Source organism: Sardina pilchardus, chromosome 5 (assembly GCF_963854185.1).
Source record: "Sardina pilchardus chromosome 5, fSarPil1.1, whole genome shotgun sequence".
NCBI classification, from domain to species: Eukaryota; Metazoa; Chordata; class Actinopteri; order Clupeiformes; family Clupeidae; genus Sardina; species Sardina pilchardus.
The window spans coordinates 8084746-8094745 of NC_084998.1; the positions used below are offsets into that span (position 1 = coordinate 8084746).

At 44.7% G+C, this 10000-nt stretch overlaps 2 protein-coding genes across 2 annotated transcripts in view; both read right to left on the reverse strand.

The window, feature by feature from the left end:
- Positions 1 to 547, reverse strand: part of LOC134079755 (serine/arginine repetitive matrix protein 3-like) — a 7487-nt gene extending 6940 nt beyond the window's left edge. The window contains exons 1-2 of the mRNA XM_062535832.1: positions 544 to 547; positions 77 to 401 (exon numbers count right to left, since the gene is read on the reverse strand). Of these exons, the coding sequence (XP_062391816.1) occupies positions 77 to 401; positions 544 to 547 (329 nt within the window). The remainder of the gene's footprint in view (positions 1 to 76; positions 402 to 543) is intronic.
- Positions 548 to 757: 210 nt separating this feature from the next.
- LOC134079756 (serine/arginine repetitive matrix protein 3-like) overlaps positions 758 to 10000 on the reverse strand; it is a 61205-nt gene continuing 51962 nt past the window's right edge. The window contains exons 7-11 of the mRNA XM_062535833.1: positions 9401 to 9436; positions 9086 to 9136; positions 8478 to 8582; positions 7110 to 7275; positions 758 to 1111 (exon numbers count right to left, since the gene is read on the reverse strand). Coding sequence (XP_062391817.1) covers positions 758 to 1111; positions 7110 to 7275; positions 8478 to 8582; positions 9086 to 9136; positions 9401 to 9436 — 712 coding nt within the window. The remainder of the gene's footprint in view (positions 1112 to 7109; positions 7276 to 8477; positions 8583 to 9085; positions 9137 to 9400; positions 9437 to 10000) is intronic.

The window sequence follows — 10000 nt, forward strand, 5'->3', positions numbered from 1 at the left end:
TGTGTGTGGGGGTGGTGTGAGCTGCAGCCCAGAGGAGTGTGTGTTGGGGTGGTGTGTGTCGGGGGTGGGGGGCTACCTGGAGGTGTTCTGGCGCGCGTGCGGCGAGGCCTTGCTGGCGGCGCGCTCGCGGGAGTTGGACGGCGAGGACGAGTGGCGGCTGCTCCACGAGCTGCTGCGCTGGCGGGGGCCAGCGCTGCTCTTGCTCTTCTTGCGGCCGGACGCGGGCCGGTGCCGGTGCCGAGCCGGGGACGCCGAGGAGCTGCGCTGCGCCCGCTCCCGGTTCTGCCGCTTGGACGAATGAGCTCCTTTGGCCCTGATGCAGGGAGGGAGCAGCGAGGCAAGAGACAAGTCATATATCTCACACGAGCGCCGGCATATAAAGTGTCTGTTAGGTGGCAAATCTTATAAAGCAGAACTTACAGTGAATGCAAGCTGGGAGAAAAGCATGATATCAATCATAAGGCATTGGGAAAGTCTTGTTTAACGGTGCCATATACAGTACAGTTTATTGTTGCCCAGATTTTTTTTTTTTTTTTTTTTAACCCATAATGATGTAACCTGGAAGGAAAAGTGAAACAATCCTACTTCCTCAGCGTCAGATTTTATGGATTCATCAGAATAATTTTATGGTCCGGAAAAGAAATGCAATTTAAAGGCTGAAGCAGACTGAACTGTCTGCCTTCATGTTTTTTTTTTGTTTTTTTTTTCAGGATTCCAATAAGCAAACGCTAAGCATGCGAACAGGAGGACAGGTGACTCACCTCTTCTGATGGGAGCTTTTGCCTTTGGTGGGCGGGTTGTGCTGTGAGTGGGCGGAGTCAGAGCTGTGGCCCGGCGAATGGGACGCCTTTCTCTGCCCTCGGTGGCGGCCCCTGCGTCTCCGTGACGACCCCGCAGTGGGCCTGCCCGCGTCCGGCTGCTTGTCGTCCCCGTGAGGGGCGTCCCCTGCCGCCCCTGGGTGGTGGTGGTGGTGGTGGTGATGGTGGTGGTGGTGCTGGGATGGAGCCCCACCGGGACCCTTACCGGGGGTACCCTGGAGCCGGGCCTCCTTCAGCTGGGGCGACGGACAGATCTGCAGGCTCGGAGAGCAGGTGGCCAGTGCTCGGAGCTTCTGTGCAGAAACGATAACCAACAAACCCAAAAGAAAAAGAAAAACAAAGAAAAAAAAAACAGAGAAAGGGCCTTAGAATGTTTCCAGGGATGAGAGGAAGCGCTATGGTGCATTTGCCCAAAAAAGGGTAAATATCTAAAAAAAAAAAAAAAAAGATCTACGTTTTTTCTCAATATGGCTTATAGACAGTCCTCTATGGTGCAGCGCATGCAATACTTGGCATGCAAAACCATAATGAGTCGAAGAAAATCAAAATCCCCAAAGAACAAAAGGAAATAGTTTAAGAAGAAGAAGAAAAGGAAACAATGTAAAACTGTGAAACAAATCTAAGATCAAGAGAGGAGAAGAGAGAGGATAGAAAGCAACAGAGACTTTGTAGAGTAGAAAAGGAGGACGTCTTCAATTTTAGAAAATGGCTAAAAACAAAAAAACGTGAAACCAACGCAAAAAATAGACAACTTGACAGAACATCACAGAAATGGAAGGAACAAAATAAAGATTCACAATAATAGATCAGTCGAATCAGAAAACAAATCGTCTTTTTACTGAAGAGTAACTTCTGTTTGTCGATTTTTTTTTTCCTGCAGACAATTGGCTGAGATGTGAACAGCGACCCATTTCCTTTGATTTTTTTTTTAATCGTTACTCTGTGTAACTCCCTTTTGGTTAACATCCACTTACCAATAAAGTGGTTTTCCCTCCTTTAGTAGGTAAGGTATGAAGAAAAGGGAAAAGTGGGGCAACATAAGTGCATCATTAGAGTCATAATATGCAAGAGAAAAAGACACAAAACCCTTCCCTGGCAGTGAGGCAATGAGACAATGCATGGAAATCAAAATGAAGTAGGAAAACGGAAGAGAAAAAAGTTGCAATGTGCAAGGGAAACGCTGACACTAAAAGATATACGTACAGTACGTATGCATTTTCAGGTACCTTCAGTCCTCTACTCTGTTCAAAAACGAGCTTTCGCTCGACACACTCTCACTAGGAATCCCATGGTTAGTTTCGGCATTCTAATTCATCCTACTAATTAGTGAAATCTGTTCTTATGTTACTACTGATTTTCCTCCTCAAATATTTATGTATTTTATCCAAGTTGAAGGGTGTTGTTATGCAGTGTACCGGGCTACAGTCATTTTGCTTTTAATTATGCCGTAAATTAAAAAATAATTAGTGAGTGATAACAATCTCAGGTGAGAAAGCAGGGCTGACTGTTTTGTAAATCAATAAATTGATTTATCCAGAGAACTGGTTTTGGTCATTTGATTTCAGCTTGAAAACTGAAAAATGTATGCTTTGCCACTCATTTATGATAAGTTTTACCAGAAGCCCTCTTCACATTTGGATTTGGATTGGACTGGTGCTTTCTTCAAAGAGAGTACAATGTTTGAACATGAATGTTTAGACTGCATCAGAGTCCACAGTCATGTACTGTCATCCAATTCTAGCTTATTATCTCCCACAAACCTGTGTCTACACCATGTTTGTTGCATCCATGAAGCATTCATAGCTGACGTTCCATTTACATTAGAAGTCAACCTTCATAAATTAAACACGTTTGTCTTACAAAAGGGCAAATAAACACTAGTCTTGCACGTCAGTGTTGCTAATGCAACATCCGGTCGACTGGAGTGGCGAAGCGAATTTTAAATAAAACTGGAGACTATTTAAAAAGAACAGAGGAATTCACAGAGTGAGACCACCCTGTGCTTCCTCTCTGTCTCTGATGCGCTAGTTCATTAGCTGACACTGCATTTGGTAGTTTCCAAAACCCAGAGAAAGGATAAGCCTTTTCCCCTGTCCAAAGAAGCACCCTACTCCAACCCAGAGCAAAAAACAGCGCTACAGCACTAGGGATACACGAAACCTCCCGATGCAGGTGACAGTAGTTCAAAAATAGCCTTGACATACAAAAAAAGAGACAAAAAAACGAAAACATGAACAAATCATAGGACGAATGTACCATTTCACCAAGGAACAGAAAATGCGGCACACACATGGATGCATTCTACCCAAACAGAACAGAGAGAGACAGAGAGAGTGTGTGTGAGAGAGATGGTGGTGGATAAGGGACATGGACCTGAGAGAAGGGTAGTGTGCTGGACACTTCAGCATGAGAGTTAAGGAAGAGAGGTTAAAAAAGATAGATTTAAGGAGTCGGAATTTAGAGAGAAAACTACCATAATTATAGAGTTATCTGATTTGTTTTTTTAGCATAAGTAAACGAAAAGAAAAAAAAGAGAGATAGAAACATTGAAGTCAAGCTAGGGTGCTTCTCACATTCTCATCTGCATAAAGACCACGTGCGTAGGCAGAGCGTTACCTACCTTCCATTTCAATCAGAGACACGTATGCAATATCAACAAAATAAGAAAAAGGAAGACAAAACAATAACAAAACAATAACAAAAAAGAAGAAAGGAAAGTTCTCCGCAGCGGAATGGAAAAAAGACAATGAGTTCTTTTAGTATCAATGCTAAGAACTGATCCTGACACTAAGGAGATAAGAAACAAACCAACAAACAGAACTAAGGGGTGGAAATTTAGCCAATAAACAAGAAAATAATAATAATATTTTAAAAAGAAAAAAAAAAAAGACGGAAATCGCAAGAGAGGGAAAGGTCAATTTTAAAAAAGAAACTAAAAACAAACTATATCATTTGCTGTCTTTTTCGCTTGAACAAATGCAGCCACGGTTGTATCAAACGGGAGAAGGTGGGGGGTTAAGGTTCGTGGATAGAGGTTCATATGAAGTAACAGAATGAAACCCATTGTACAAGTAAAATTGCTACAGAAGGGTGGAAGGCCAAGGACATGCAGACTCTGGTAATGACAAAGAGGGAGAGAGGAGCAAGTCAGGACAACAGAGGTGTGAATCACAGACAACACGAATGGATGGGAAGGGGTGGAGAGAGGAAGGGAAGGAGGGAGGGAGGGAGAGAGGGAAGAGAGAGGGATTTGGGTGAAGGGGCAATCGCTGCTAAGATGGAGATCTAGAGTCAGCACATTTAAAAGGGACCCCAGTCACATTTTGGAGTGTCTCTTTGCCAGCTACACTTATGGTCGCTCAGGAGTCTGCAGCAATTCAGGGAACCTGTTTACTTTCTGCGGTCCATTAGGAGCCACTTCATGTGTCAACATATAATGGTAAATATATAACCACAATGGCAGAGGATGGTGTTTTTCGTTGGAAAGTTGGTTGAATGAGAGCGGAAGCCATTTTATGAAACCACCCCTAGTTGAAGAATACTTGATTATAAGATGCAGTTCCAAATGGCTTGGGTCCCTTTAAAATACCAATGTCACTGTTGTGTGTTGTCCTATTTAGTTTCAACATTGTAGCACTGCACTCGATAAATGTGAGTATATTTAACAGATAACCATTGCCGCAGTCAAATACAAACTACAGACAGAAACAAGAAGACAGACTGAGATGTGGAAGAGAGTGAGAAACACCTAGAAACTGCACATGTGCTAGCCAAAGAGCCACTGAGAAGCTACTGTCTGGCAAAAACCAGGAAATTGCACGCAGGATGAGCAATTGGCATAGTCCCGCACTCCCCCACCCTGAACCCCCCCCCCCCAAAACAGGAGTACCTGCTGCACCACAATCCCGGTGATAGCCCGTTGGATAGGGGCTACACACACACACACACACACACACAGAAAGAGAGGGCTCATGAATCTCAAAATGGCACCTGAATTTAGCATTAGCTGCTAACAAGCAGTCTTTAAACCAATCGGGGCTAAATCCAGTGATCCCAAAAACACCTTGATTGGTTTAAATCAGCAGGCAAAAAAGGCTGCCTTTCAAAAAAAAAACAACAAAAAAAAACACCCACGCGTCAGTTCATGACACCTCTCTGGCTGAATCCCCACTGATTTAAACGCACTGAGAGAGAATTGGTTATCGGAGGGGGAAAGGAGGAGTTTGACAGAAGTGACTCTGCCACCTAGAGGCAACATGCAGGTCAAGATGACAAGTAAACAGGAAGCGAGTAAAGAAAAAAAGGGGGGCTTTGTTGGACACCTTGATGGCTGGATATTCATTAAGACAAATCTGGAGGAAGGGAAACTACAGTATCACCGAGCAGAACATGTGCTTTTCAGACAACTGTATTTGACAAGTAGAAAACTAATAATACACATACCCATTTAACCTACTTGGTCCAGTTCCAAAGCATTTGAGTGCTTTTCACACAAACGAGACAGAAAAGTTTGGGCATTTATTTATGGGAAGAGATCACTCAAAAAATCAATAGAGGCAGAAAATAAACAGAAATGGATGAAGCAAGCAGTGTGTGTGTGTTTGTGTGTTTGTGTGAGAAAGAGAGAAAGAAAGAGAGAGAGAGAGAGAAGAGAGAGAAAGAGCAATTGAAATCTCCTTGTAAGAACACATGCAAACTGGGGCAAAGTCAGCCCAAATTAGCATCCATAAATCTGCAACACCACTTCATGTTGTATTCAAGAGACCAATGTACATTCATTTGACCAGGGCCTGTGGCCCACATGCCTATCACCTTGGTACCATTCTATTATGATCGCTACTATGAATAATCCCCCCACATAAGGTCACATACAGTATATTGAGGTTCAAATATAACTGATAGTGTGTTTTTGGCATAGAAAACGTCAAGTGTCACCTTTGATGTTTCTGCTCAGCTGTGAATCAAAGCCATGGTAATCAGTCTCGTCCCACAAAGTGTTAAATAGCTTACCATTTCACGGAGCCTCAGTAGACACATACAGTACCAGCAGGGAGGAACAGAGACATTTGCATGAAGATCTTACATCTTTTATGCACTTCAGTATGTTATGTGCTGCTATGTACAATATTTTTTTTTTTAGCAAATCTGAGCTATAATTTCCTGTGCCATATCTATCTACCTATCTAAAAGACACTACTGTAGCTACTGTAGCTGTACATTGCTGAAATAGTTCTAATCACCAAGGTTGAAAAGTAATGTATTTTTAAGTGGGAATGAGGCATCATAGAACAATTTCTATATGAGCTATTTCTCATAGCTATTGCCACACATCTGACCATCCAATCAATAAATTATCTTTCATATTATTGAATCCCAGTAACAGCGCACATGCTTAATATATTGATGTGACAAATCCAATTTGGTACAAACACTCAGTGTGACCATTTTTCAAGGGTATCCTTTTATCAACGTGCACATAGCTGTTGCAATGAATCATTTATCCTTTTAAGTCTTGTCTGTCCTTGAGCTCCAACAGAAAGCAATATGAGGTACTATTGCGTATCAACAAATGCAACAGCTCTGAATTTACATCTGTTTAATATCAATTTCTGTTCAAGTACCTTCACTTCCTAGAATTATTTAGCCCAGAAATGTTGAAGCATTTTATCTGTGTACATAAAAATGTCCAAACTTTGGATATTCATTTAAGTATCCAATGTTTCTTAATGTGCACAAGCCCACACCATACATAATGTAGCACATTTTCTTGGGTGGATTCAGAATGATACGTTGCTGGCCTAATCAACTACCCACAATCCTCTCTGTGTTTTGCTCACTACCCCAGGAGAGTGTAGGCAACCGAACACAGAGCGAGACGCTACATATGGTAGCAAGATCTGGTCATCTGAAGGAGGTGTATGGAGCACAGTTTGGCTGTAAAAAAACATCTATCCTACCCACACAGAGCAATCAGTGAGAGAGAGAGAGAAAGACAAATACATAGACGAGTGGGATAAAAAGGAAATAAAAAACCAACAAAATAACGAAATAAACAAATGGTCAAAAAACAAACAAACAAACAAAGGGACAAGCAGGTCTACCGACACAGACATGGCTGGGTCAGAGACATCAAAGTCAGCTCTAGGGAGGCAAGGAGGAAAACACCATTAGAGCATGTCAGGCGGAGGGGGGTGGGGGGGTGTGTGTGGGGGGGGTCTGAGGAGAGAGAGAGAGAAAGAGAGAGAGAGAGAAAGAGGGATGTCGTGGAACGGAAGAGAGGAGACTACATACATCTTGCACTTTTTCTCCGTCCACGTGGTTGTAGACGTGCTCCTTGCCGTTGCGGGCGCGGTCGCTGTGATGGCCGTTCTGCCACGTGGTGGGGTTCTCGGAGGTGACGGCAGGGCTGGGGCTGCGACTGGACCGATGGCCACCTGGCCGCTGCTTCACACTCAGCCTGGGGGGGACAGTGACAGTCAATTGGGAGTTGTGTTGTTTCTTTCTTTCTTGTTTCTTGTTAAGTGTATTTTTTGGGGGGGCCTTTATGCCTTTAATCAGATAGGATAGTAGAGAGAGACAGGAAGTGAGTGGGAGAGAGAGATGGGGTGGGATCCGGAAAGGACCACTGGGCGGGAATCGAACCCGAGTCGCCGGCATGCAGTGCAGGTACCCTAGCCAGACGTGCCACAGCTGGGGCGTGAGTTGTGTTGTTTCGTTTTTTTTTTATTTGCTACACAATATGTGTTGACAATAACACAACTTGTGTTGAAAACAGCACAACTTGTGTGTCCAGCTAGGAAACACATTTGTGTAGTGTTTATCAATGACTGTAAACAATGATGGACAGCACATGCTCAGGCAAAAGTGAAGCCATGAGAAGCCGACCAATCGCGGTTCAACATATTCGCAAGTCATAAGACGTCATATGACGTCATGCTTCCTACAGTCAATGGTACAGTATTTATTGAGCACGCACACGTTATACCAATGGGACTTTTAAACGAATGCTTAAATGTGGACAAAATGGGTGACTCCAAATCCATAATGCTTGGCTTAGGAGAATTAATGGAACTGAGCAAATTCCCTAGTATTTCAAACTTGTTAATTACCACAGTTACCCAATCAAAAAGGAAAAAGGAGGCAAAGTGAGGCAATATTTTAAGCAGTCTCATTTCCCATTTCCTCTTCCTCAGTGCATAAACCGCCACAGAAACTAGGTCATGCATTTCCGCCGCTAATTCAGCTCTCTGCCTCACATGAGACTTTTAAAAGTATTATTATTCAACTATATAAAGCTACTGCAGCATTTCATATCATTCGCTCATGTCTGCCTCGCGTACTGAGAACAAGCTCATTTGTCTTGCGGAAGTGGAGGTGGAGGTGTGTTTCTAGAGAGGCGGGTGTGTCTCCAGGGCGTGTGTGTGCTGCAGGCGAGGAGCTGCTGGGGAGGGCAGTGAGGTGTGTGTACCTGGAGGTGGAGGTGTGTGTGTGTGTTTCTAGAGAGGCGAGTGTGTCTCCAGGTGTGTGTGCTGCAGGGGAGGAGCTGTAGGGGAGGGTAGTGAGGTGTGTACCTGGAGGGGGAGGTGTGTGTGTTTCTAGAGAGGCGAGTGTGTCTCCAGGTGTGTGTGCTGCAGGGGAGGGCAGTGAGGTGTACTGTACCTGGAGGGGGACCTGAGGAAGCTCCCCGTGGAGGAGAGGGAGGCACTGCGAGAGCTGCAGCTTCCTCTCCGGTGGGACCTCCTGCTGGGCGAATCCGCGGGTGATCTGGAGGAAACACACACACGCACGCGCACACACACACACACACGCATGCACGCGCACACACGCACACACACACACGCATGCACCCACACACACACACACACACACACACACACACACACACACACACACACACACACACATGCACGCACACAGACACGCACACACACACACGCGCATGCACACACACACACACACACACACACACACACACACACACGAGGCCACATACACACCCACACACATTCACAGATGCATGCACACACACGCACGCACACACACACACACAAGAAAAAACAAACACACATGAAATCGCATACAGCGGTGAAATCTGATACAGTGGTGCCAATGCAGCTCATGTTGTTCTACAGATTTCTATTGACACTGAGAGATCAGATTAATTGCTGGGTATGAGTGAAAAGTGCGCACCAACAGTTGGGTCTGAGGCAGCGGAGAGACAATACTGTTGTGTGTCGGTGCAGCAAATAACCTACTGTAGAGCTCACCTCTTTCTTTGTTTGCTCTTGTCTTTGTGTTTGTTCTTTGGGCTTCCCGATCTGTACAGAAAGAATTGACACCGTCTGTCTTTAAATACAGAAGACTCACACACAGCCTCACACATCACAGCAGCAAGATCAGACGAGAACCAAAAATGGTTGTGGCGGTGCAGGACGACCCGCCAAGATAAACCAAAAACAAAACATGGAGGATATTCTTGGTGACAGTGAGGAGTGCTAAAGCTAACGGGAAAGCTCCCTGTTTCCATGGTGACAGGTCCTCCACAGTTGTCTTTTAGAGAGTTCTGAGAGACGTGAGCTCACCTGTATCGCCGCTTCCTCCTGGAGCCAGACGCAGACCTGCACGAGGAACGCAACACTCAGTCACGCAGGTTTCAAATAAATCGCTACGTTCTAACAGAGCATCACTGAACACGATACGGCAATTAGGACGAGAAAACAGAGCTCCTGCTATGACTAAACACACAACAGCACCACTGTACACATAATGAAACAACAAGAGGACACTCAAAATGCCAAGTCTGTGCTGGAACCAAACCTGCTTATACGCTACTGATCTATGAAGAAGGCACTTTTAATGTCGTTTAACTTCCGATTGGAGAGGATGCGAAGAGGGAAGAAAAACTACACAAACAGACAAACTGCATTACTGTACACTGAGAATAGAGTTGAGCCCCACTCATAATAACAGCTACAATAACAGCCACCCAGGAGCCACTGGGGGAGAGAGGGGGAGGAGAGAGGGGGAGGGGGGGTCCTCTCCTCAGACTTCACACTGCCAGAGTGACTCAGTTACCAAATGACCTTCAAACACACCACAGTCCTGGTGCTCCCGGGATTCATCTCTATGAAGAGCGAGCCGAGCAGAGCTTTGTATTTGAGTGTGTGTGTGTGTGTGTGTGT